The following is a 26,717-nucleotide window of genomic DNA, read 5'->3' as shown; positions in this document are numbered from 1 at the left end:
TATGGGGGGGCTGTATATTTTATAGGGGGGGCTGTAAATTGAGGGGGGGGGCTGCTGTACATGCCGGGTTCCCTTTTTTTGTACGTTTCTTTTCAATAAAAGGAAATTTAAGGAGTGTTTTGGTTTTGTTTTTTGTTTTTTTTTTTCCGGGGGGGGGGGGGGGGGGTGACAGACAGACGAATAGAGGCAGAAAGTGGAAAAAAAAAAAAACAAAAACAAACATTTATTGACCCAAAATAGAGGCAGGGGGGGGGCCCAGGCACTCGACCACACCGCTGCCCTTGATGCCGTCGAAGAAGAAGAAGTTGTTGTGGGGGGGTCGCGCTGGGACAGGGCCTGCGGGGACAAGGGGGGGGGGGGACACACAAAATAAAAGCCCCCCCTCGAGCGAGGGGGGGCTGGGGGAGGGTATTTTTATTTGGGGGGGGGGGGACACGACGCAGTTTTGCCCCCCCCAGCTGCCTCCTTACCTTGACCACCTCCTGGCCCAGGACGCCCCCCACCACGGCGCAGACAGCGGCCATCTCGGAGAAGCAGAAGCTGGGGGGGGGGGCAAAAAAGTGTGGGGGGGAAATTAGGACGGGGGGGCATTATAGGGCATGGGGGAGCAGGGGGGTCCTTATGGGGTGGCACCATGTTACTGGGGCTGGGGGGGACCTCATTAGGATTGGGGGGGGGGGGCATAAGGGCTTTGGGGGCAGTAAGAGCGCCATAAAGACTGGGGGGGGGGGGCTGTTAGGATTGGGGGACCCCATTAGGGCTTTGGGGGGCAACAGGGGCCCCATAAGGACTGGGGGGGGGGCAGTAGGATTTGTTGGGGACCCCCTCAGCCCCAAACTCCCCCCACCCTCCTCACCCCTCCCCGCAGGGCCCGTTTCCCCCCCAGCCCCACCCCCGATTCCTCCAGCCACCGACTCCCGAATCCCATTAACCCCCCTCCACACCCCCCCCCCCCCCAGCTAATTAATTCAGTCATTCATTAAGCAGCCGACCTAACGAAGGTGTCGGGCAGCGCCTCAGCCCCGGCGCCCAGCTCCTCCAGCACGGCCCCGCGGTGCCGCAGCAGCCGCTCGGCGTCCTCGGCGTAACGCTGCGGCACCGGGTCCCGGCCCTCGGCCGCGCGGAACCGCAGCAGCACTGCGAGGAAAACGGGGCCAAAAAGCTCAGAATCGGGGCTTTTCCGAAAGGTAAGGCTTGGGGTTTTTAAGGTCGGAAGGCGCGGGCTCACCTTGGATGAGGAAATAATCGGGCGCCGCTCGCTTCAGCGCCGCCCCGGCGCCGCTCAGCGCCTCCTTCAGCGGGCAGAAGAGGACGCGCTGCGAGGGGAAGAGGGGATTTTGAGAAGAAAAAGCGTCATTTTGGGAAAAGGCGGGGAGGGGAGAGACGAGCGGAAGGGAGATTGGAGGAGAAAAAGAGTCTTTTTGGGACGGGGAGCTGGGAGGTCCCTGCGCAAGGTTAACGCTGCCAGCGTCCCAAAAAGCCCAATTTAGGGCAGCTTTGGGGTGAAAAACCCTAAACCCTCCTTTTGGGGTTGGCAGCCCCAAACTTGGCTGTTTTCCCCTCAAAACGCAGCCGGGCTCGCTCACCTTCTTCACCATGGTGGTCTCCGAGGGGTCCGGCTTGGCTTTTTTGGTGTCGGGGCCGTCCTCCACGCCCGGGCTGGCTTTGGCCACTTTGGTTTTCTCCCTGGGTTCAAAAACAGCGATTTGGGGACTCCAGAGCTTCCAAGAAGCGAGATTTGAGGTGAAAAAAAAGCCGAAATCGGGGCCGCCCGGGGCCCGGCTCACTCGACAAACTCGTGCTCGCCCAGGTCGGCGAACATGTAGCCGTGGTAGCCGAAGACATCGCCGGTGAAGAACTTGACGCCGTGCTTGTGGCAGATCTGGTCCACGCGCACCATCACGTCGCGGGAGCAGCACGTCAGGCACACCTGGGGGGGCAAAAAACCTTCACGGGGGGGGCAAAAACCTTCCCAAAGGGGGCAAAATCATTCTCAGGGGGCAAAAATCCTTTCTAGACGGGGGAAAATCCTTCACAGAAGGGTAAAAACCCCATCCGAGAGGGCAAAATCCTTCCGAATAGGGGCAAAAAATCCTTCTGGGGGAGGCAAAACCCTTCCTAGAGAGGGGGAAAACCTTCCTGGGGGGGGGGGACAAAAATACTTCAGGGATCGGGAAAAACTCCTTCCTGGGGGAGGAAATCTTTCCTAGAGGGGACAAAAATACTTCCAGGGGAGGCAAAAATCTTTCCTGAGGGGTGAAAATCCTTCCCGGAGCAAGAAAAAACCTTCCAGGGAGGGAAAAATCTGTCCTAAAGGGGGCAAAAATCATTCCCAAGGGGGCAAAAATCCTGTTAAGAGGGGGAAAAATCCTTCACGGGGGACAAAAATTCTTTGGGGGGAGTAAATCCTACCCGGGGGGGCAAAAATCCTTCCTAAACAAGGGAGAAGTCTTTCCTGGGAGGTGAAAGTCCTTCCCAGGGGGGGCAAAAATCCTTCCTAGAGGGGAAAAACCTGCCAGGGGGGAAAATCCTTCCTATATGGGAGCAAAAATCCTTCCCGGGGGAGCAAAAATGCTTTGGAGGGGGGAAAAAATCCTTCTTAAAAGGGGACAGAAATCCTTCTCGCAGGGGAATCCTTCCTAGGAGAGGGGAAACATCCTTCCTGGGGGGCAAAACCTCTTCTCAGAGGGGACAAAAATCCTTTTGGGGGAGGCAAAAATCCTTCCCAGAGGGGGCAAAACCGAGCGGGATGCGTCCCTGGGACGGCGCCACCCTCAGGCTCTGCTCCTCCAGCAGCGGCGCTGATCCCTCGGGCTCCGTCCCGACCCCAATTTCCCCCTTTTTCGCCCCATTTTCGTGCTCTTACGGCGTCGAAGTGGGTGAAGAACTCCTCGGGTTTGCTCTCCACGTTCTCGGGGTCGGCCTTGACGGCCACCATGGGGTTGAGGTTCTGCGCCCGCTCCAGTGAGGCCTCGGCGCGGTTGCGCCCCAAGGAGCCGGCGGGGATGAGGAACTGGGCGCCGGTGTCCTCCGGGGAGACCTGAAACAGGCAGAAAACGGGCAAAAACGGGCAAAAAGCTGCACCTGAGATGGCCCCGAGACCTTAATCAAGGCGAGGAGGCCCCAAAATGCAACCCCCTGCGGGCAAATCGTGGGAAGCACTGGGTTTGAGTGCTGAAATGGAAGGGTTTAGCCCCAAACAGGACGCCTCGCCCCCACCCCCCAAAAGAGAGATCCTTCCCCTCCCTCCCAAAAAAAAAAGAGATCATTTTTCCCAAAAAAAAATTATTCAACCCCCAAAAAGGACCAGTCAACCCCCCAAAAAGACGATTCAGCCCCCAAAAAAGCAACGATTCACCCCCCAAAAAAGACTACTTAACCCCCAAAAGACAATTCCATCCCCCACCAAAAAAATTAATTTAACCACAAAACAGGACATTTCCCCCCCAAAAAGAGATAATTTCCCCCCCGCCCCCCCCAGGCCATTTAATGCCAAAAAAGGTCGCTTCTCCCAAAAAAGACAATTTAACCCCCAAAATGAGATTATTTTCCCCAAAAAAGACCATTCAACCCCTAAAAAAGAGTATTTTACCCCAAAAAAGTATGATGTAACCCAAAAAAGATGACTTTCCCCAAAAAGAGTTTATTTAACCCTCAAAAAAGACAATTCAACCCCAAAATGGGATGCTTTCACCCCAAAAATTAGATTTTCCCCAAAAAAAGACCATTCAAACCCCCCAAAGGACCACTTAACCCCCAAAAAGAGATTATTCAACCCACAAAAATACAATTTTCCCCAATAAAGAAATTATTTAGCCCCCAAAAAAGGATGATTCAACCTCAAAATGGGACTTGTGCCCCAAAACAGGACGCTTTCAACCCCCAAAAAAGAGAGTATTTTCCTCAGAAAGGAGCATTGAGCCCCCAAAAAGAGATGATCCAAGCCCAAAAAGATGATTCGACCCCTAAAAAAAAATGATTTAACCCCCAAAAGATTATTTTTCCCCAAGAAAGAGCTTGTTTAACCCCAAAAAAGGATGAGTCAACCCCAAAAAAGGCCGCTTTCGCCCCAAAACGGGACACTCTCACCCCCAAAAAACAGATTATTTTCCTCAAAAAGGTTCATTCAACCCCAAAAAGACAATTCAACCCCTGAAAAAGATGGTTTAACCCAAAAAAAAGATGGTTTTCCTGGTAAAAGAGCTTGTTTAACACCCACCCCATCCCCCCCAAAAGAAAAAAAAAAACAATTTAACCCCAAAAAAGGCCGCTTTCACCCCAAAATGGACCGGCAGAAGGGGCCCATGCTCACCTGGTGGTGGTCCAGCAGGGTCAGCGCCTTGACCCCGGCGAGGATGAGGTTTTTGGCCACCTCTGCCCCGAGCCCCTTCAGCCCCACCAGCAGCACGCGGGACGCCCGCAGCCTGTGGGATCCAAAAAAAAAACCAAAAAACCCTCAAGTCACTCAAATCCCGGCCCACTGCCCGAAAATTGTGGGCAAATCCCCCCCCAAAATCCTATACGGCCTCAGCGTGGGGGGCAGGACCCTATAAGCCCCTCCAGCGACCCCTTTATATCACAGACCCCTATAGGACCCCCCCAAGCTCCTACAGGGCTCCTGCTACGGCCCCTCATAGGTCATAGCGACCCCATCAGCCCCCCACATCCGCTACAGGACCCTCCCCAACCTCCTCTAGGACCCCTCACCGGCCATAGTGCCCTCATAACCCCCCCAAATCCCCTATAGGGCCATCCCCCAACCTCCTGCAGAGCCCCTCACAGACCGTAATGCCCTGATAAATTCCACCTAATCCCCTCTAGGACCCCCCCAAATTCCTACAGGTCCCCTCACAGACCACAATGCCCTCAATACTCCCCCCAAACCCCCTATAGGACCCCCCCCTCACAGGACACAATGCCCTCATAAACCTCCCTAAATCCCTTATAGGACCCCCCCAATCTCCTCTAGGAGCCCTCACAGGACACAGTGCCCTCATAACCCCCCACCCCAAATCCCCTACAAGAACCCCCCATCTCCTCCATATCCCCTCACAAACACCCCAAATCCCCAACAGGACCCACCGGAGTTCCTATAGAGCCCCTTAGAGACCATAGTGCCTCATAAATCCCCTCTAAGACCCCCAACAGGCCACAATCCCCTCATAAACCACCCCATAATCCCCTCTAGGACCCCTCACAGGCCATAGTGCCTCATAAAACCCCCCATATCCCCTATAAGAACCCCCCCAACCTCCTCCAGAGTACCTCACAGGCCACAATCCCCTCACAAACCCCCTATAGGACCCCCTCAGCCTCCTATAGGACCCCCTACGGGCCACAATCCCCTCATAAACCCCCCAAATCCCCTATAGGGCCCCCCACAACCTCCTCCAGAGCCCCTCACAGGCCACAATCCCCTCACACCCCCCCCCAAATCACCAATAGGACCCCCCAAAGTTCCTATCGAGCCCCTCAGACACCACAATCCCCTCATAAACGTCCCCATAACCCCCTACAGGACCCCTCACAGGCCATAGCGCCTCATAACCCGCCCCCCCAAATCCTCTATAAGACCCCCACCCTCCTCTAGGTCCCCTCAGAGGCCACAATCCCCTCATAAACCCCCCAAATCCCCAATAGGACCCCCCAAAGATCCTACAGAGCCCCTCACAGGCCACAATCCCCTCACCCCCAGCCCCCCCCGGCCGCAGCTCCCTCCCCCCACACCTCCCCCAACGTCCTCCCCGTCCCCCCCCCGGCTCCCCCCTGTTCCCCCCGACCTCTTCTGCGCCTCCAGCCCCCAGAGCCGGATCTGGCGGTCATACTGCGCCGCCTCCTCCTCGCTGATGCCGCCGGGGCCGCCCTCCTCCTTCTCCACCATCCCGCCGCCGCCTCACGCCCGCCGCCGTCTCCTCACGGCCGCCGCGGGCCGCCCCCACAGCGCACGGCGGGGGGGGGGTCAAAGGGAAAGTTTCTCTTCCTTTAAGGCTCCGTACCCTCCCCGAGGGCGGTACCGCGGATTTCTCGCTGTGTGAGAGCGGTCTAACGGGGACTGGAAGCGATTCGGCTCGGCAGCGGGGCTGTTTAATGCGCTTTAAGCTCCGCCAACCCACCCCCCCCTCCCCCGGAAAGCAATGGACTCGCCCGCGCCCCTCAACACTTCGGCGCTTTCCACCGCTCCTCAGCGCTTCGGCTCTTTCCGGCAACGCTCGGCTCTTCCCGCCTCCCCCCGCCCTTCGGCTCTTTCCGTCTTCGTCACTTTCCGCCTCCCCCCCAACACTTCGGCGCTTTCCGTCAACCCCCCTCCCCCTCCCCACACCACCACTTCGGCTCTTTCCGCCGCTCTTCGGCTCTTTCCGGCGGCCGGCGGGGCGCTGCCTCGGCGCGGCTGCGTGCCGCCCGCCGCCATTTTGTGCGCCGTCCCCGCGGCCAGCGGGGCGGGCGGCGAACCCCGGGCCGCGGCGTCCCCGGCCCCTGTACAGTGACTGTTGCCCCCCGCTTCCTCCTTCTCCCTTCACCGCCCGCCCCCTCAGCCACAAAACGACCCCGCAGCCCCCCTCCCATGGCCGTGGAGAGCCCGAGTGTCCCCCCCGCCGCCGCCGCCTCCCCCCCCGGCCCGCACGCCACCCCCCCAGCTCCGTCCTGCCACCACCACCACCAGGACGGCGGCAGCTGCAGCCTCCCCCGGCCGCCGCTCCAACACCACGGCCCGGACGAAAGGTCCAGTAACCGCCTCTCCCGAGAGCCTTCTCTGTCTGTCTGTGTCTGTCTGTCCGGCTCGCCGGACCAGGTTTGGGGGGGGGGGGTGAAAAAAGGAAAAAAAATTGGTGTGGGGGGGGAGGTGGGGGAGTGGGGAGGGGAAGGGGAAAGGGAAAGGGAGGAGGGGGTGAGGTGAGGGAGGGCTGAGGTGAGGGGAGGGGGGGAGCTCCGGGGGGGGTGGAATTAGGGTGAGGTGAGGGGGGGTGAGGTTGGAGGTGAAGGAAGGCCGGGGGGGGGTAAAAAAAGAGAAAAAAGAAAAAAAAAAGGGTGAGGTGAGGGGGAGACCGGGGGGGGGCAAGGTTTGAGGTGTGGGGGGGGGCAGGAGCTGAGGGGAAGGGAGCCCCCCCAAAAAAAAGGGTGAGGGGAAGGGTGCCAGGGGGGTGAGGGCTGAGGGGAGGGGGGGGCGAGGTTTGAGGTGAGGAAAGCCCCGGGGGGGGTCCCCAAAAAAGGGTGAGTGAGGGGGGAGACAGGGGGGTGAGGGGGGGGGGGGGAAGGCCTGAGATGGGGGGGGTGAAGGTTTGAGGTGAAAGGGGGACGGGGGGGTCCCAAAAAACAGGGGGAGGGGAGGGGAGACAGGGGGGTGAGGGCTCAGGTGAGGGGGGGGGCAAGGGCTGAGGTGAAGGGAGGCCGGGGGGGGGCAAAAAAAATAAAAGGTTGAGGTGAGGGGGGGGGGCACAGAGGTTGACGTGAGGGGAAATGGGGGGGGGGGGATTAAAGTAAAGGGAAACGGGGTTAGAGATTAAGGCAAGGGGGGGCCGGGGGGGTAGAGATTAAGGCAAGGAGAAGCCGGGGGGGCCCAGATTAAGGTAAAGGGAGGTCGGGGGGGGGGGGCGAGATTAAGGTAAGGGGGGGCGCAAAGCTTGAGGTCCCGGGGGGGGCCACACACAAGGCCTGAGGTAAGGGGGGGCCAGGCCCAGGGAGCCCCGAAAGCTTGGGGGGGGGGCACCAGGAAGAGCAGGAGCCCAGCCACGGGGGGAGGGGGTACGGGGGGGGGGGGGATTTGTGTGTGTACGGGGGGAGGTGGGGGGGGGGGCACTTAATGAGGCTCTTAATAGCTTCATTAACACCCCCCCGGGGGGGGTTAGGAGGCAGGAGGGCAGCAGGGACAGGGCACGGGGTGGGAGGGGGCAACTTTGGCAGCCCCCCCCCCCCCCCCGGCAGCCTCAGGTGGGGGCCAGGTGCCGACCGAGTGTCAAACCCCTTGGAAATGCTCTTTTTTTTCTCCTTTTTTTTTCTTTTTTCTTCCTCCCGACTGTCTCCGAGCCCTCCTGCACCCCCCCCCCCCCCCCACCGGCTCTTTTTTGGCTTTCTTCCCTCTTTTTTTTTTTTTTTTTTTTTTTTCTTTAAAACCCTCCCGAATTGGGGCCGAGCCGCTTTTTGGGCATCAGCTCTCCTTTTATCGCCGCAAATTTATCTTTTCTGTGCAATGCAGGGTTTGGGGGTGGGAAACCTTTTTTTTTTTTTTTTTTTTTTTTTTTTCTTTTAACCAAATAACAAATTTTTCCTCCCCAATCCCCCAAATCAGCCCCCAGCGGATGTCAGTGCTGAGCAGAAATCCTCCCCCCCCCCAGCAGGGCCGTAACGCCCAGAGCCGATGCAAAATGTTTGCCCAAGCAAGTGACCCAAAGCACGCTGTTTTCACCCCAAAAATCTTGCCCCCCCCCCCAAAAAAAAAGAAAAAGCAAAGCAAAAAACTGCTCGGTGCCACCTAGGTGTAGGATCGTGTCGGCTCCGGCCTCGTCCTGTCACGTTGACCTGGGTGTGGGTCCCAAACCCGGCAAAAAAAAAAAAAAGAAAGTAAAAAAAAAAGTTAAAAAGTTTTACCAAAACACCTCAGAAGTGTGTAAAAAAGCAAAAAAAAAAAAAAAAAAGCAAAAAATGGAAAAAAAAATGAAAAAAAAAAGGAAAAGTAAGCACTGTTTGCCAAACGTCATCACACATCCCCCCCCCCCCCCCCGTGTACGGTTAGGGAAGTGGAAACGCACAGTGCAAGCACCCGGCTTGGAACAAGCTCTAGCAGCCCCGATTTGGGTTTTTTTTCCCCCGTTTCTGCCTTTGAGCAAAAAGGAAAAGCGCCGCCGAGTTTGCTCCTTACGCCCCTTGTCACTGCCAAAGCACGACCACCACGCTGCCGCCCCGTGTGCGGGGCCGTTCCTTCACGGTGACCAAAACGACACACTTTTCCCCCGTTTTTCCCCCCCGTTTACATTTCCCAGGTAAAAAAAAAAAAAAAAAAAAAACCAACAACAACAAAAATAGTGTTTCCCCCAAGCACACCCATCCCCTCGCAGTTTGGTGCCCTCCTCGCTTTATTCCTCCTCCACTGCCGAAAAAAATAAGCGGACGTCTGCTCTGACTGTGAAGTAAGCACTTTGTAGGGCAAATTTGGGGAGATTTGGGGCGAGCTGTGTTGTAGGAAGGGGTTCTCACGCCGCAGCAGCTGCAAAACTACCCGGCCGCGGTTTATTTTTTACCATTTCTTGCTGCTTTTCGGTGCTTATAAGCTGGCTGCCAACCCCTAAAACCAGCACTTCTCCCCCGTTTGCCCAAAACTCCATTGTCTGAGCGTAAAAATCATCCCTGCTTGCCCCAAACGCCTGCAATTTGGGGCCACGGTAGCGTGAATTTCCCTGTCCCCCTCCTCAATTCTTTCCCCAGTCTCACCGATTCTTCCCCCAATTTCACAAATTACCCCAATTTCTCCAATTCTTACTCCAGTTTCACCCATTCCTACCTGGATTTAATCAATTCTTCCCCCAGTTTCACCAATTACCCCAATTTCTTCAGTTTTTACCCTGATCTCACCAACTCTTAGACCGATTTCGCCAACTCCTTCCTCAATTTCTCCAATTCTTACCCCAATCTCAGTTCTTACCCCAATTTCACCAACTCTTACCCCAATTTCACCAACTCTTACCCCAATTTCACCAATTCTCACCCTGATTTCACCATTTCTTACCCGAATTTCACCAATTCTTTTCCCAATCTCACCAATTCTTCCCCCAGTTTCTCCAGTTACCCCAGTTTCTCCAATTCTTACCCCAAATTCATCAACTCTTACCCCAGTCTCAATTCCTACCCCAATGTATCCAACTTTTACCATAATTTCACCAATTCTTATCCCAAATTCACCAACTCTTACCCCAGTTTCACCAGGTTTTACCCCAATCTAAATTCTTACCGCAATTTCACCAATTCCTACCTGAATTTCACTAATTCTTACCCCAATTTCACAAATTACCCCAATTTCTCCAATTCTTACCCCAGTTTCACCCTTACCACAATTTCACCAATTCCTACCTGAATTTCATTAATTCTTACCCCAATTTCACAAATTACCCCAATTTCTCCAATTCTTACCCCAGTTTCACCAACTCTTACCCCAATTTCACGAACTTTTACCCCAGTCTCACCAACTCTAACCCCAATCTCACTGATTCTACCCCAATTTCACCAACTCTTACCCCAGTTTCACCATCTTTTTTCCCAATTTTCCCAACTCTTACCCCAGTCTCACCAACTCTTACCCCAATCTCAATTCTTACCCCAGTTTCACCAACTCTTACCCAATTTCCCCCATTCTTACCCCGGTTTCTCTCCGAGTGACCTCTCTGCGTTCAGCATGAATCCTCCCGCCCCGCTCACCCCTTTTTGGCCATTTTCTTGCAGAACCACCCATTTTTAGCCTTTTGAACCCAGATTCACCACCGGAACAGTGGAAACCGGGGCCAAAAACGGGCTTTTAGGGCTTTTTGGTGCTTTTCCAACACTGTTCTGCCCCGTTTAACCCAAACCCAGGTAGAGGAGTAATTAACAACCCTTCGTTATTAGCCCTGGCCTCGCGCTCGCTAACGAGGCCGAGCTCCAAGGAGCCAGGGGCTGAGTGAAGACGGCGCTGGATGCTCCATCCTCACCCGAACCCCACTGCTTCCCCCAAATTTGTTCGTCTTTACTCGATTTTGGCCAATTTAAGGTTTGAATTTGAGCCCGCCGAGCTCTGTCCCGACGCGGTAGCGCCACAACCCGCTCCTCCTCCTGCCGCATCCCGTGGTTTATTTTCCAGCGTGCTCGACGCCTTCGGGACCCCAAACCCTCATGATTTTCACCCAGCCACGTCCGGGAGTCCTCCGCCAGCCTCACTTTTTCCCCCATTTCGCCCGATTTTCCATCGTTTCTCCTCTTGGCCGCGTTGGGGGGGGGTCTGGTTTTGCTCCGGGGGACTCAAAGAGCGCGTCTGTGTGCCCCGCAGGGAGGATGGCGAGCTGGAGGAGGGCGAGCTGGAGGACGACGGCGGCGAGGAGGCGCCGGCCGCACGCGCCCCCCACGAGCGGGGCCGCCGGGAGAAGGGCGAGAGGCACCACAGCGACTCGGACGAGGAGAAGGCGCACCGGCGGATGAAGCGCAAGCGGCGGAAAGAGAGGGAGAAGGAGAAGAGGAGGGCCAAGAAGAAGAGGAAGTCCAAGCACAAGGTGAGCTCCGCTTTGTGCTCTCCTGGCCGTGAAGCCGGGAGCGGAAGGGGCAAGTTTCTGAAAAACGATGTGGATGGAGATTTTGTGCCCCGAGGTTTTTCCGCCCCGGAGGAGCGAGCGCACAGAAGCCGAGGGGTGTCTCCGTAAACAGCGGGCGTCTGCTCGTTAACGAAAGCTAATTTGCCTATTTTGGGGAAGATAACAAAGGTTTGGGTTAAGAAAACCTAAAAGAAGAGAAAAAAGGGGTTGGGAAAATAAAAAGGGGGGCACCGGGCCCTCCCCCAACCCCGCGGTGCCTCCTTGCCTTGCAGCGCCACGCCTCGTCCAGCGAGGACTTCTCTGATTACAGCGACGACTCGGACTTCAGCCCCGGCGAGAAGGGGCACCGAAAATACCGGGACTACAGCCCCCCCTACTCCTCCGTAAGTCCTCTCACCCCTTTTCCGTTCTGTTTCAGGAGCAAAAAGGATGAAAAATGGGGGATTTGGGAGGGTTTCTGGGCTGGTACTGCCACGGCTGGGGCCTTATCACTAACTGTCTGCCTCTCCCAAAGTCCCACCAGCAGTATCCGTCCTCTCACAGCGCTCCCTCGCAGAAAAAGGGCTACTCCAAGCTGGAGAGCAAGGGCTACGGCGGCTACGAGGACTACGAGAACGAGGACTACGGCCACTACGAGGGGGAGGATGATGAGGATGGGGGAAAGGATGACTACGACGACTTCGCCAAGGAGCTCAACCAGTACCGCAGGGCCAAGGAGGGCTCGCACCGGGGCCGAGGTACACCAAAAGCCTCTCATTTCTCCCCAAAGAGCTGTGTCTGTTAGCAGAGATGGCTCTGAGAGCAGAAAAAGGCTTGAAAACGGAACGGAAAAAAAGCCAATTTGTCGCTTTTTCTCTTTTCCTAGGCGGCCGCGGCCGCGGGCGAGGGTACCGTGGCCGCAGCGGCAGGGGCGGCATGCGAGGAGGTCGCGGCATGGGCCGGGGCAACCGCGGGCGCGGCCGGGGCGAGCACCCGGAGGAAGAGGAGGATCTGTACGAGGAAGAGCTGGACGTAAGTAGCGCTGCTGGGCTTGCAGCGGGCTCGGCGGGCGGCCGGTGACCTCCATCCTCCCCTTGCAGTACTGCGACGCCGAGGAGCCCATGGGCGACGACGACTACGACGACTACTCCAAAGAGCTCAGCCAGTACCGCAGGAGCAAGGAGAACCGCGGGCGAGGTGAGCGGGGTCCTGCCCTCCCCCCCTCGTGACGTTGTCACGACGGAAGGACGGTCCCAACCGTCTTTGGTCCCGTCCTCCAGGTTTGAACCGAGGTCGCGGTCGCGGCCCCAGGGGAAGGGGGAATAAAGGGATGGGCCGGGGCCGCGGCCGAGGCCCCAACCGCAGCGGGATGGGGAAAGGCGGCGGGATGAACGACGACGACGACTACTACGAGGATGACATGGGGGTGAGTCGGGAAAAGAAACGTTTTAGGGGGGTCCTGGGGTCCCCTAGAACCACCCTGAACTATTACCGGGGGATGTTTCGGGCTCGTTGAGCTCTGCCCTTGGTGCTGACACAGCGTGCTGCTTCCCCTAGGATGGAGGCGGCGGGAATTACCGGCGCGGAGACCACGACAAACCCCACCAGCAGGCGGACAAGAAGGGGAAAGTCATCTGCAAATACTTCGTGGAGGGCAGGTGCACCTGGGTAAGTGAAATCCTGATGCTTCCCATCGCGTCTTCGCCTGGAGAGCCCCAAACCCAGCAGATCCGTCCCCAAAATGCGAGCTTTGAGGAGCCTGGGGGAAGATTTCTGCCAAAAAGAGCATTTTAGGGGTGCGATCAACCCCTTTTCGAGCAGATCCGTCCCCAGAATGCAAGGTTGGAGCAACCTTGGGGGAGATTTGTGCCAAAAAGAGCATTTTAGGGGCATGCTCGACCCCTTTTCTAGCAGATCTGTGCCCAAAATGCAAGGTTTGAGGGACTTGGGGAGAAATTTGTGTCAAAAAGAGTATTTCGAGCAGATCCATCCCCAAAATGCAAGGTTTGAGGAACCTGGGGGGAGATTAGTGCCAAAAAGAGCATTTTAGGGGCGCGATCAACCCCTTTTTGAGCAGATCCATCCCCAAAAAGTGAAGTTTGAGGGACCTTGGGGCAGATTTGTGCCAAAAAGAGCATTTTAGGGGCATGCTCACGCCCCTTTTCCAGCAGATCTGTCCCCAAAATGCAAGGTTTGAAGGACCTGGGGAGAGATTTGTGTCAAAAAGAACATTTTCGGGGTGCACTCACCCCCATTTTTGAGCAGATCCGTCGCCAAAATACAAGGTTTGAGGGACCTTGGGGCAGACTTTTGCCAAAAAGAGTATTTTAGGGGCACGCTCGACCCCTTTTCGAGCAGATCTGTCCCCAAAATGCAAGGTTTGAGGAACCTGGGGGGAGATTAGTGCCAAAAAGAGCATTGTAGGGGAAACGTTTGACCCCTTTTTGAGCAGATCCGTCTCCAAAGTGCAAGGTTTGAGGGACCTTGGGACAGATTTGTGCCAAAAAGAGCATTTTAGGGGCACGATCGACCCCTTCTTGAGCAGGTCCATCCCCCACATGCGAGGTTTGAGGAGCCTGGGGGGAGACTTGTGGCAGAAAGATCATTTTAGTGGTGTGATTGACCCCTTTTTGAGCAGATCCATCCTCAAAATGCAAGGTTTGAGGGACCTGGGGGGAGATTTGTGTCTAAAAAGAGCATTTTAGGGGCACGCTCGACCCCTTTTCGAGCAGATCCATCCCCAAAATGCAAGGTTTGAGGAACCTGGGGGGAGATTTGTGCCCAAAAGAGCATTTTAGGGGCACGCTCACCTCCTTTTCGCTCATGGCACCCCGGTTGCTCCCCGGCAGGGCGACCACTGCAATTTCAGCCACGACATCGAGCTGCCGAAGAAGCGGGAGCTCTGCAAGTTCTACATCACCGGCTACTGCGCCCGGGCGGAGAACTGCCCCTACATGCACGATATCCTTTGGGGTTTTGCTTAAAAAAGCGGCTTTGGCCTCGATTTGAGGACCTGGGGAGCGCTGCGGTGGCCGATGACGGGCCGGGCGCCCTCTCGCTTCCTTTTTAACCCCCCTGCTTAAAAAAAAACGTGAGGTTTGTGGCCGCAGCACCTAAAGGCGCCGAGGGAAAGAGGCTCCGAGGGAAGTTTGGGGTGAATTTCATCCAATTCAGGCCTCGTGGGCCCCCGAATCCCCCAGCCCGTGGGTTTTTTTTTTTTGTTCTCCTTGACGCCCGCCACGCGATTTCCCCTGCAAGCTCTTCCACACCACGGGCAACTGCATCAACGGCGACGACTGCATGTTCTCCCACGAGCCGCTGACAGATGAGACGCGGGAGCTGCTGGACAAGGTGCGGGGCGACCGAATTCTTCCCCCCCAGTTGTTTTTTAGGGCGGCGAGCCCCCCCCCCCCAAAAAAAAAACAAAAAACCAACCCTGTTCCCCCCCCCCCCCCGCAGATGCTGGCGGACGACGCCGAAGCGGGCGCGGAGGACGAGAAAGAAGTGGAAGAGCTGAAAAAACAAGGCATCAACCCCCTCCCCAAACCTCCCCCCGGTGTTGGGCTGCTCCCCACACCCCCCCGGCCCCCCGGGCCGCCCGCCCCCACCTCCCCCAGCGGCAGACCCCTGCCGGGGGGGGGCCCCCTGCCTCCTCCCCCTCCTCTCCCCCCACCGGGGCCGCAGATGCCGCCGCCGGCAGTGCTGCACGAGCCGCTGTCGCCGCAGCAGCAGGACATGTACAAGAAGATCCCCTCCCTCTTCGAGATCGTCGTGCGGCCCACGGGGCAGCTGGCCGAGAAGCTGGGGGTCAGGTGAGCGCCCCCCTAACGCCCCCCCCCCAAAAAAAAAAAAAAAGCTCCAAAATAGGCTGAAAAACGGGCATTTTAGCTACGCCGCGGGGGTTGAAATGCGTTTTTTTTTCTCTTCCAGGCACCCAGGGCCACCGCCACCCAGGTTCCCCGGCCCCGGTGGCCCCCCAGGACCAATGCCTGGCCCCATGCACCCCGACATGCACCCCGACATGCACCCCGACATGCACCCCGACATGCATCCTGACATGCACCCCGATATGCACCCCGACATGCACCCCGACATGCACCCCGACATGCCCATGGGCCCAGGGATGAACCCCGGCCCCCCCATGGGGCCGGGCCCCCCCCTGCTGCCCTACGGCCCTGACGACTCCCCCCACGGTGCCATGATGCCCCCCCCCGGCCCCCCCCCACCACCGGGCTTCTACGACGGCTTCTACCCGCCGCAGGAGGGCCTGGAGATGGAGCACGGCCTGATGGGCGAGCCTGGTATGTGCCCCCCCCCCCACTTCTACCCCAAATTCCCCGCCCCCCCAAAACCTCTGAAACCCTGTAATCCCCCCCAAAAAACCTGTAAGCCCTGCAAAAAACCTCTAACCCACCCCCCAAGGCCTCTAGTGTCCCCTAAAAACCTCTCAAGGCCTGTAATCTCCCGCAAAAAACAGTAAGCGCCCCCCAAAAAAACCTCTAACCCCCCCAAAAAAACAATCTAAAGCTCTGTAATCCCCCCCCAAAAACCTGTAACCGCTGCGAAAAAAACTCTAACCCCCCGAAAAAAAACTCTAAAACCCTGTAATCTCCCCCCAAAAAAAACTCTAATCCCCCACCACAAACCTCGAACCACCTGTAATCCCCCAAAAAACCTCCTCCCCCCAAAAAAATCTCTAACCTCCCGTAACCCTCCCCAAAAAACTGTAACCTCCATAATCTCCCCCCAAAAAACCTTTATCTCCCCCCTAAAAAGCCTACCCCGTAACCCCCCGTATCCCTCCAAAAAAAACCTTGTAACAACCCCAAAAAACCCTCTAACCCCCTCAAAAAACCTGTAACTGCCCAAACACCCGGTAACCCCCTTACCCCTCCCCCAAAAAAACTGTAACCCTCTCAAAAAAAACCTCTAAGCCCCCGTAACTCCCCCAAAGAAGACTTTAACCCCCCCAAAAAACCATAATACCCCCAAAACCTGTAAATCCCTCCAAAAAACCTCTAACCCCACAAAAAATCTCTAACCCCCCCCCCCAAAAAAAAATGTAACCGTCCAGAAGAATAGCTCTAACCCCCCATAACCCCTCAGAAAAAGCCTCTACTCCCCCCCCCAAAAAACAGTAACCCCCCAAAAAACCCCCTGTAACCCCCCCAAAAAATCTCTCCCCCCATAACCCCCCCCAAAAACCCTCTAACCCCGTGACCCCCCCAGAACACACTAAGCCCCTGTAACGGCCCTAAAAAAGCCTCAAACCCTCTGTACCCCCCCCAAAAAACCCTATAAACCTCCCCAAACCCACTAACCCCCCCCCAAAAATCCTGTAAGCACCCCCAAAAAACCCTTTCACCCCCTGTAACTCCCCTAAAAAAGCCTCAAACCCCCTGTAACCCCCCCCAAGAAAACCTGTAACCCCCCCAAAACCCCTGTAACCCCCCCAAAACCCCTGTAACCCCCCTAAAACCCCTGTAACCCCCCCCCAAAAAAAAAGCCTACCCCTCCCAACCCCCTCCAACCCCCGCCTAACCCCCCCGTGTCCTCCCCCCGCAGACGATTACGGCTCCTACGAGGCTGTGGAGGGGCCCCCGGGCGCCCCCCTCTTCTCCGAGCCCTCCCTGGACCCCGAGGGGCTCGGGGAGCCCCCAGGGGGGCCCAAAGGTGCCGGGGGGGGGGTCCCCGACTTCCTGCCCTCGGCGCAGCGGGCGCTGTACCTGCGGCTCCAGCACAAGCAGCGCGAGGAAGAGGAGCGGGCGCGAAGGCTGGCCGACGGCGGCAGGCAGGAGCGGGGCGACGAAGAAGGCGAGTTTTGGGGTTAAAAAGGCCACAATCGGGGGCAAATCCCACCCCGGGGCGGGATGGGGGGGGGGGCGCGGGGAGAGTTTCGGGTTGGCGCCGCAGCCCGCAGATGTTTTGGGATTAAAATGGCAAGAATTGGGGTAAACGGCACCCGGGAGGAAGGTTCGGGGTGCCAGCGACCCCCTGGTGGCTCTTCTGGTGGCCATTTTGGGGTTAAAAAGGCAAGAATTGGGGGCAAATCCCACCCTGCGGGGGGGGCGCAGGGCGAGTTTCAGGTTGGTGCCACAGGCAGCAGATGTTTTGGGGTTAAAAAGGCAAGAATCGAGGCAAATCCTACCAAGGAAGGGGTATCGGGGGTGTGTTTCTGGCTGGCATCCCCTCCCCCCTCCCCGGCAGCCATTCTCTTGCCCGTTTTGGGGTTAAAGAGGCAGGAATCGGGGACAAATCACATACAGGAAGGGGTCTTGGGGCACGTTTCTTGCCGGTGCCCCAGCCAGCAGCTGTTTTGGGGTTAAAAAGGCAAGAACTGGGGCAAATCCCACCCTGGAGGAAGGCCCAGGGTGCCAGTGCCCCCCTGGCGGCTGTTTTGGTGCCCGTTTTGGGGTTAAAAACACAAGAATTGGGGACAAATCCCACCTGGGAGGGGTCTTGGTGCATATTTCTGGCCGCCATCCCTCCGGCAGCCGTTCTGGTGCCCGTTTCGGGGTTAAAAACACCAGAATCGGGGACGAACCCCACCCAGGACAGGGCCTCCGGGCGGGGGTGGGTCCATTTCTTTGTGCCCCCCACCTCATTAGGGCTTCACTAACGAGGTCTCTGCCCCCCCCCCCCAGGTGACCCCGGCAACTGGTACTCGAGCGACGAGGACGAGGGCAGCAGCAGCGTCACCTCCATCCTCAAAACCCTGCGGCAGCAGAGCTCGGCCCGGCCCCACGGCGATATGGGGCGGCCCCACGGCGATATGGGGCAGCCCCACGGCACCTCTGACCCCCGGCTGCAGAAAGCGGCGGCGGGGAGCGGCCGCCCCGCCGACCCCCGGCTGCGGGACCCCCGCTTGGCTCGCGGCGCCGAGCCCACCGAGACCGTCCCGGCGGACCCCCGGCTGGCTCGGCACGGCCCCAAAACGGAGCAGCTCCCCCCGGGAGGCCCCAAACCCGGCGGGGGAGGCCCCGAGGAGGAGGATGGAGGCGAGCGGGCGCTGCGGGAGAAGCCCTTGGGCATCCCCCTGGAGGCGCTGCCGGGCCAGGCGCTGCGGGACCCCCGGGGGCAGCTGCAGCAGTTCAGCCACATCAAGAAGGCCGTGGTGCTGAGCAAGCCGCCCTTCGCCCGCACCGTGCTCTGGAGCCCCGAGGACCTCGTCCCGCTGCCCGTCCCCAAGCAGGACCCGGCCCTCTCCGACCCGCGCCTCCACCCCCGGCCTCACCGCGCCGCCGACCCCGCCGCGCCGCCCCCCAACCCCGGCGGCCTCCCCGACTTCGAGCTCCTCTCGCGGATCCTAAAGACGGTGGCGGGGGGCGAGAAACCCAGCGACCCCCGCGTGCGCAAAGCCCCGGCCGACCCCCGCCTGCACAAAACCACCGAGAGCGGGGGCTGCAGGGCCGCCCCCAGCCCCGAGGCTCCCGGCGGCACCGGCCCCGAGGCCGCGCCGGCCATCGCACCCTACGACCCGCGGCTGCTCACCAAGGGCAGCGGGCAGAGCAGCGTGCTGAGCGCCATCAGCCTCTACGACCCCAGGACTCCTCCGGCGGCCCCCAAAGCCTCCGAGCCCCCCGGCGAGGCCTCCAAAAGCGCCGGCGAGCCCCCCAAAGGCGCCGACGGCGCCGCCAAAGCCGCCGCCGCCAAGCCCAAGGAGCCGCTCTTCGTCCGCCGCTCGGCCCTCGAGCAGCCCGAGGCCGCGGCCGACGCCGCCTCCGACCGCTACAACAGCTACAACCGGCCTCGGCCCAAAGCCCCCCCGGCCTCCTCGGCCGCCCCCCCGGAGGCCGCCCCCCAGCCGGGCCCCCCCAGCGCCCCGGGGCCCTTCGGGGGCAGCCCCTTTGCCGGCGGCAGCCCCGGCACCGAGCAGCAGCAGCAGCCCGAGGACGCCGCCTCGCTCAAGGACGTCTTCAAGGGCTTCGACCCCACCGCCTCGCCCTTCTGCCAGTGACGGCCCCGTGCCGATTTGCCACTTGGGTTTCGGTTGGTTTCCTGGTCTGGGGGGGCATTTTCCCTTTTTTTTGGTCCGTTTTCCCTTTTTTTTTTTTGGTCCGTTTTCCCTTTTTTTTGGTCTGTTTTCCTTTTTTGGGGGTTCTTTTTCCCTTTTTTTTCTGGTTCATTTTCTCTTTTCTTGGTTCATTTTCTTTTTTTTTTTTTTTTGATTTATTTTTCCTTTTTTTTTTTCTCCATTTTTCCTTTTTTTCCCTCCATTTTTCCTTTATTTCCTCCATTTTTCCTTTATTTCCTCCATTTTTCCTTTATTTCCTCCATTTTTCCTTTTTTTGCTCCATTTTTCCTGTTTTTGCTCCAGTTTTCCTTTTTTTTGCTCCAGTTTTCCTTTTTTTTTGCTCCATTTTCCTCCATTCATTTTCCCTTTTTTTCATCATCTTTCCCTTTTTCCTCACGCATTTTTAGTCATTTTCCTTCTTTCCTTTTTTCCTGGTTTATTTTCCTTTATTCTGTTTTGTTTCCCTGTTCAAGGTCATTCTCCTTTTTTGGGGGTTCATTTTCCTTCTATTTTCTCATTTCATCATTTCATTTTTTGGTTCATTTTCCTTTTATTCTGATTCATTTTCCCTGTTTTTGTCATTTTCCTTTTATTTTGGTTCATTTTCCTCTTTTTTTTTTTTTTTTTTTTTTTTTTTTTTTTGCTATTTTCCCTGTTTTGGTTCATTTTCCCTTTGGCCACTTCACTTTTTTGGGGGCTTATTTTTCTTTTCTTTTTTTCCTTTTTTGGGTCATTTTCCTTTTTTCATTTTTCTTTCGTTTCCTTTTTTTTTTTTTCTCCTTTTTTTATGTTCACCTTCCCTTTTTTTGCTTCACTTTCCCCTTTTTTTTTGTTCATTTTCCCTTATTTTAACCATTTACCGCCGGCTTTCTCCGCACTGCCCTGTACATAACCCCATGCGGCCCCCCCCGGGATGCGGCGGCCGCTTTGGCTTTTTTGGGGGGAAATCCTCCTGAAAAACGGAAAAAAGAGCAAAAACCACCCCAAAACTTCAACAAGAACCTGGGAATTACATGAAATAAACTCGGGGAGCGGCCGCCAGTGCCGGATTTTTTGCACAGAGCTTTTGTACCATAGCCTTTTGTAAGCATCCGCGGGGAAAAAATGGGGGAAAAATAGCAAAAACGCAAAAAAAAAAGGCAAAAAAAAAATTGAGGTCGCTTTTGTAATCATGGGGAGGGGACCATCACCTTGTGGTTTGGGGTGTTTTTTTTTTTTTTAGGAAAATCCCTTTTTAGGCTGTTTTGGGGAGGCAGCGTTGGGCTGCCTGCCGGCCACTTCCGCGTCTGGCCCCCTCCCTGAAAAAAAAGGAAGAAAAGCCCCAAAACCACCCCAAACTTTGTATTCTTGGCATTAAATTATTCGTCTCGCTCGCATTTCCCTCGTGTCTGTTCCACCTGCAGGAGCATTTTGGGGCAAAAACGGCCCCGACCACGAAAAATTCCCCCCTCAAAAAGCATCAAAAAAGGTAAATTTCCAGCCAAAAAGCCTCAAAAAGGTCAATCTGGAGTCAAAAAGTGTAAAAAAAAAGGTAAATTCTGAGCTGTAAAGTGGCGTTTTCAGCGCTCGCGACGCCCCGTGCCCTCCGCCTGTACAAAACCCGCGCTTTTTTGTAAAACCCCGTCTTTTTACAACAAAAAGCCCCAAATCAGCATCTTTTTGCAGAGCTTTAACCGAATCCGCGGTTTTTCAAGGTGTAATAAAGTGTAAATAGCGCCGCGGCCGCCCCGTCCGCGCCGTTTTGGGTCGTTTTCTCGTTTTTTTTGGCATCGTGCTCTTCCGAAATCGATGTCTCCCGCCTGGCACCCGTTGGCCTTTTCCTCAGGTTTTCAGCCCAAAAATGCCTCGGGGCTTGGGTGCCCCCCCCCACCCCCAGTGGGGTTGGGGGGGGGAGGGGTTGGGGGAGGAGTTGGGGTTTGGGGGAAATCTGTAGGGTTTGTGGAGTTTGTTGGGAATGGGTTTGGGGGGAATCTGTAGGGTTTGGGGGGGGAATTGGGGGGCTTGGGGGAAATCGTGATTTTGTGGGAATCTGTGGGAATTTGGGGGTGGTGGGTTTGGGGAGAATCTATGGGGTTTGGGGGGAAAGCAAGCGTTTTGGGGAGAATTTGTAGGGTTTTGGGGGGAATCTGTAGGGTCTTGGGGTGTTTGGGGGAATCTATGGGGATTTGGGGGGCAGGTTTGGGGAGAATCGGGTTTGGGGGAGAATCTGGGATTTTGGGGGGAAGCAGGGTTTGGGGGGAATCGGGGGGGTTTGGGGGAAACCCGTGGGGATTTCGGAGCGCCAGGTTTGGGGAGAATCTGTGCGGTTTTGGGGTTCAGAATCTCTTGCCAATCCTCCTCAGAGAGCACAACTGGGAGCTACTGGGAGCCACTGGGAGCTGTTCCCCCCCCCCCCCCCGTCCCCGTCCCCACCCCCACGCGGTCCCAGGGGCACGTGGGGCCGTGGGAAGTCTCCGGGGGGGGGGGGGGGGCGGGGGGGGGCACATCCTGTCCAGATGTGGCCACAGCTGGATCCGGGGGGGCGGGGGGGGGCGGCACAAAGGCGGCGGCGCGGGCTGGCACCGGGGGGGGGGGGAAGGGAGGGACAAGGATGGGGGGGGGGGGGGGGGCAAAAAAATCCCTGCGGATGTGCCCTCCCCCCCCATTTTTTTTTTTTTGGGGGGGTGACTTCATTTTGGGGGTGCCCCCACTTAGGGGGTGACCCCCCCAAAAAAGATTTTAGGGTGCCCCCACTCTGGGGGGGGGTGGTCCCAATCGTTTTTGGGGGGGGGGGGACAATCCTTTTCAGGGGGTCCCAATCATTTGGGGGGGGGTCCCAATCATTTGGGGGGGTCCCAATCATTTGGGGGGGGTCCCAATCATTTTGGGGGGGGGGGTCCCCCCAAAACCTGTGCTTTATTAAATAGCTGGGGGGGGGTGTTATAAAAAGGGGGGTGGGGGGCGCTTAAATATTTGGGTGGGGGGGGGTCTCGGGTGCAGGCGGTGTCGGGGGGGGATCAGGGGGGGCCGGGGTCCCCTTGCAGCACCCGCTGCTTCGGCAGCCCCCGGAGCTGGGCCAGCAGCTCCCGCACAAAGTCCTGGGGGGGGGGGGGGGGGGACAAAAATTAAGGTGGGGGGGGGGGACGGGGACACCAAATTCCGCCCCCCCCCCCCCCTCACGTCGCAAGCTGCTGCCAGAGATAAGCAGGGCTGGGAGGGGGGGGGGCGGAAGGGGGCCCCCCCCGGGACGCGCAGCCCAAATTTTTTTGCCTTTTAAAGCCCGGTTGCAGCAGCCGGGGCTCGGGGGTGGGGGGGGTGGGGGGGGGGGGGGATGCTGGGGAGGCTGCCGGCCCCATAGCCAGCCCCATAAGTGCGGGGCGCCCCCCAACTGTCCCCCCCCCTCCCCCGCCCCTTTTTTAACCCCCCCCCAAAAAACAAAAAAAAAAACAAAAAAAAAAACCCTCAGGGTGCTCACCTGGGTGTCGGCGGTGCAGGTCTGCAGGATGCCCTGGGGGGGGGGGGGGGGGGAAAAAAAAGGGGTGGGGGGGCTGAGCACCACACTTGGGGGGTGCCCCATAAGAGACCCCCCCCCCAAAAAAAAAAACCAAACCTGCAGCCGCTGCGCTCGCTCCTCGTCCGTGGGCAGCTCCAGGAGGTCGTCGATGTTCACCTCGTCCGGCATCTCCGCCTCCTGGGGGGGGGCCCGGCTGTCCCAAAGCCCCCCCCCGTGTCCCCAAAGCCCCCCCCGTGTCCCCAAACCCCCCCCGTGTCCCCGAGCCCCCCCCTTCCATGTCCCCGGGGTCCCCAAGAGTTCCTATGAGACCCCAAACCCCCCAACCCCCCCATGTCCCCAACCCCCCCCCCGTGTCCCCAACCCCCCCCCAGTGTCCCCAACCCCCCCCCAGTGTCCCCCAGTCACCCCTCGGGGGGGTCCCCAACCCCTCTGACACCCCCAATCCCCCCCCCCCAACCCCTCTGGGACCCCCCCCGACCCGCTCCCATTGGAGGTACCCAAAGGAGGGGGGGGTCTTGGGGGGGGGGGTCCAAGGGGTGCCGGGGGGGGGCCGCTTGTAGGGGATGCCCCAGTGGGGGGGGGGTCCAAGTCCTGGGGGGGGGGAGCAGGGGGGAAAGGGGGTCCCGGGGGAGGGATGCTCTGGTGAAGGATCTTGGGGGGGGGTCTAGGTTCTGGGGGGGTCCTGGAGAAGGGGGGGGGCCGGGGAGGGGTCCCAGGAGATGGGGGGGGGCCGGGGATGGGATGGGGCTATTCCGGGGGGGGGAGCCGGGGCGGTGAAGATGGGGGGGTCCTGGGGGGGGTATTCTGAGAGGGGGGTCCCGAGGTGGGGGGGGAGTCCCGGAGAGGGGGTCCCGAAGGATGGGAGGGGGGGTTACTGGGGGGGGGGGGGGCGGCCGGGGATGGGGGGGGGGGGGCTACTGGGGGGGGTATTCCGGGGGGATGTCCCGGGGTGGGGGTGTCCCTGAGAGGGGGTCCCGGTGGAGGGGGGGTCCCTGGGATGGGGGGGGGGGGGGGGGTTACCGGGGGAGTGTCCCGGGGGGGTGGGGTGATGATGGGGGGGTCCCGGGGGCGTTATTCCGAGGGGGGGGTCCCAGGGAGGTGGGGGGGGGGGGGGGAGTGGTCCCAGAGAGGGGGTCCCGGTGGAGAGAGGGTCCGGGGATGGGAGGGGGGTTATCGGGGGGGGGGGGGGGGGTGTCCCAGGGATGGGGGTGTTATCATCCCGGGGGGGTCCCCTGGGGGGGGGGGGGGGTTGCTCCGTACCCGCCCCCGGTAGAGCTCCCCGAGCCTGCCGTCGATCCAGCGCTCGGTGTCGAGGCGCCGCTGGAGCTGGCGCCGATCGTAGCGCACCGTGACCCGAGCCTGGCGCCGGGGGGGGGGCCCGGGGCTGAGCCGGGGGGGTCGAGGCCGGGACTGAGCCCCCCGGGGCCCCGGGGAGCGGCCGCGCCCCCCCCGCCCCGCGCCGCTCGCGGCCATCGCTGGGGGGGCCCCGCGGAGCCGCCGCCGCCTATAGAAAGGGGGGGGGGGGGGAAGGGGGGGAGGGGGCGGGGCTTGGGGGGGTGGGGCCGAGGGGGGAGGAGCTTGACGGGGTGGGGGCTGGGGGGGCTGTAGGGTCCTGTAGGTCCCTAGAGAGCCCTATGGTTCCTATACGTCCTATAGTGCCCTATAGATCCCATAGGTCCCTATAGATCCCATAGAGCCCTATAGGTCCCCATAGATCCTATAGCACCCCATTGGTCCCTATAGATCCCCATGAGTCCCTATAGATCCCATAGGTCCTATAGCGCCCCATTGGTCCCTATAGATCCCCATTGGTCCCGGTAGATTCCCATAGGTCCCTATAGCGCCCCATTGGTCCCTATAGATCCCCATTGGTCCCTATAGATCCCATAGGTCCTATAGCGCCCCATTGGTCCCTATAGATCCCCATTGGTCCCTATAGATTCCCATAGGTCCCTATAGTGCCCCATTGGTCCCTATAGATCCACATAGGTCCCTATAGAGCCCCATAGCACCCTATAGGTCCCTATAGATCCCCATAGGTCCCTATAGCGCCCCATAGCGCCCTATACATCCCATGGGTCCTATAGAGCTCTATAGTGCCCTATAGATCCCATAGGTCCTATAGTGACCCATTGGTCCCTATAGATCCCCATTGGTCCCTATAGATCCCCATAGCACCCTACAGATCCTCATTGGTTGCTATAGATCCCCCTAGAGTCCTATAGCATCCCATAGGTTCCTATAGATCCCCATAGGCCTCCATAGCGTCCTATAGCCCCCCCCATATATCCCCCCAGCGCCCTATAGCTCCCCCTAGCATCCTGTAGCTCCCCATAGCGCCCCCTATAGCTCCCTACAGCAACCCTATAGCTCCTCATGGCGCCCTACAGCTCCCCATAGTATCCTATAGCTCCACATGGTGCCCTATAGCTCCTGACAGTGCCCTCTAACTCCCCCTATAGCTCCCCACAGCCCCCTATAGCTCCTCACAGTGCTCTGCGTAGTTCCTCACAGCACCCTATAGTTCCCAGTAGCTCCCCACAGCACCCTATAGCTCCCCATACTGCCCTACAGCTCCCTACAGCAAACCTACAGCTCCTCATAGTGCCCTATAGCTCTCCCCTATAGCACCGCGTAGTACCCTATAGCTCCCCATTACCCCCCTGCAGCTCCTCACAGCAACCCTATGGCTCCTTACAGCCCCCTATAGGGCCCTACCCCAACCCTAGAACTCCCTAGAGACCCCCATGTCCCCCTATAACCCCCTATAGCCCCCCCATACACCCCTATAGCCCCCATACCTCCCCCGCACCCTATAGGCCCCCTATATCCTGACACCCCCTATAGCCCCCCCATACCCTCCCAGAGACCCCTATACCCCCCATAGCCCCCTAAAGACCCCCCACACCTCCCTATACCCCCCATAGCCCCCACAGCCCCCTTTACCTCCCCCATACCACCCCGCACCCCCCCATAGCCCCCCACAGCCCCCTATAGCCCCCACGCGCTGCTTTCCCGCGCCGCATGCAAACGAGGGGGCGGGGCAGGCCGGGGGGCGCGCCTCCAGCGGACGGGGGCGGGGCTGGGCCCGGGATGGGCGTGGTTAAACCGCACAGTGGGCGTAGTCAAACACCGAGTGGGCGTGGTTAAACCTCCAGCGGCGGGGGGGCGGGGGCAGAGCACGGGGTGGGCGTGGCTTCGCACGAAGAGGGCGTGGCTAAGAGGGAAGCGGGCGGGGGCTCGCGGGCAGTGGGCGGGGCCTCGAGCCGCTCACCTGGGTGGGGGGCGTGGCGCGCACCTGCGTGACGTCACCGGTGGTGGGCGGGGCGCGGCGTGACGTCAGCGGCATGGCTGCGCTCCTGGCGCTCCTCCTGCTGCTGCCCCCGACCGGTAACGGCCGCGGGGGGGGGGCGGGGGGGGCACCGGGACCCCCCTAAAACCCTCCCCAAAAAACACCCGGGGGGGGCCTGGGGGGGGCTGGGGGGGCTTGGGGGGGTCCCGGGGGGGGTCCCGGGGGGGTCTTGGGAGGTTTGGGGGGGGTCCTGAGGGGGGTCGGGGGGGGCCTGGGGGGGGGGTTGGGGGGGTCTGAGGGGTTTGGGGGGAGTTGGGGGGGGCCTGGGGGGGTCCTGGGGGTCGGGGGGAAGGGGCTGGGGGGGTGGGGGGGGTCGTGGGGAGGCTGGGGGGGGGCCTGGGGGGAGGTTGGGGGGGGTCTAAAGGGGGCTTGGGGGGGGTTGGGGGAGCTGGGGGGGTCCTGGAGGGGGTCTGGGGGGGTCCCTAAGGTCAGGGTGTGGGGTGGGGGGGGTGGGACATCAGGGCCACCCCTGGTGCCACCGGCGGTGACAGCCCCGTGCCCCCCAGGACCTGCAGCCGCGTCCCCTGGTGGGGATCCCCCGGGGACCCCCGAGGTCCCCCCCGGCCCCCCGGAGCCCCCCCAGGACCTGCTGGATGCCGCCTACCAAGGTGT

General features: G+C 59.1%; 3 protein-coding genes across 3 annotated transcripts; 1 reads left to right on the top strand and 2 right to left on the bottom strand.

The window, feature by feature from the left end:
- Positions 1-207: 207 nt before the first annotated feature.
- Positions 208-6,185, bottom strand: SAE1 (SUMO1 activating enzyme subunit 1). Its single transcript, XM_084501963.1, is given in 10 exon segments — positions 208-312; positions 315-336; positions 471-540; positions 993-1,137; positions 1,229-1,316; positions 1,587-1,686; positions 1,788-1,930; positions 2,867-3,040; positions 4,313-4,424; positions 5,781-6,185. Coding segments are annotated over 10 exon segments (1,044 nt in total). The 5' UTR covers positions 5,882-6,185; the 3' UTR covers positions 208-223.
- A 228-nt stretch (positions 6,186-6,413) lies between these two features.
- On the top strand, positions 6,414-21,000 carry ZC3H4 (zinc finger CCCH-type containing 4). The gene is made up of 14 exons (XM_084502005.1): positions 6,414-6,720; positions 11,009-11,228; positions 11,540-11,650; positions 11,782-12,004; positions 12,133-12,278; positions 12,347-12,443; positions 12,527-12,672; positions 12,804-12,914; positions 14,096-14,207; positions 14,488-14,597; positions 14,706-15,058; positions 15,177-15,547; positions 16,812-17,060; positions 17,891-21,000. The coding sequence occupies exons 1-14, from the start codon at positions 6,563-6,565 to the stop codon at positions 19,201-19,203; spliced, it is 3,720 nt and encodes a 1,239-aa protein (XP_084358131.1). The 5' UTR covers positions 6,414-6,562; the 3' UTR covers positions 19,204-21,000.
- A 1,122-nt stretch (positions 21,001-22,122) lies between these two features.
- Positions 22,123-24,244, bottom strand: LOC311425858 (protein phosphatase 1 regulatory subunit 14A-like). The gene is made up of 4 exons (XM_084501887.1): positions 24,014-24,244; positions 22,850-22,930; positions 22,715-22,747; positions 22,123-22,337 (listed from the first exon to the last, which is right to left on the bottom strand). Exons 1-4 carry the CDS (start codon positions 24,224-24,226, stop codon positions 22,257-22,259), a joined length of 408 nt encoding a protein of 135 aa, XP_084358013.1. The 5' UTR covers positions 24,227-24,244; the 3' UTR covers positions 22,123-22,256.
- Positions 24,245-26,717: the final 2,473 nt, after the last annotated feature.

Source organism: Aythya ferina, assembly GCF_964211825.1.
Source record: "Aythya ferina genome assembly, chromosome: 35".
Lineage (NCBI taxonomy): Eukaryota > Metazoa > Chordata > Aves > Anseriformes > Anatidae > Aythya > Aythya ferina.
The sequence above is the reverse complement of the archived record's forward strand: the minus strand, read 5'-3'. Positions and strand labels throughout refer to the sequence as shown.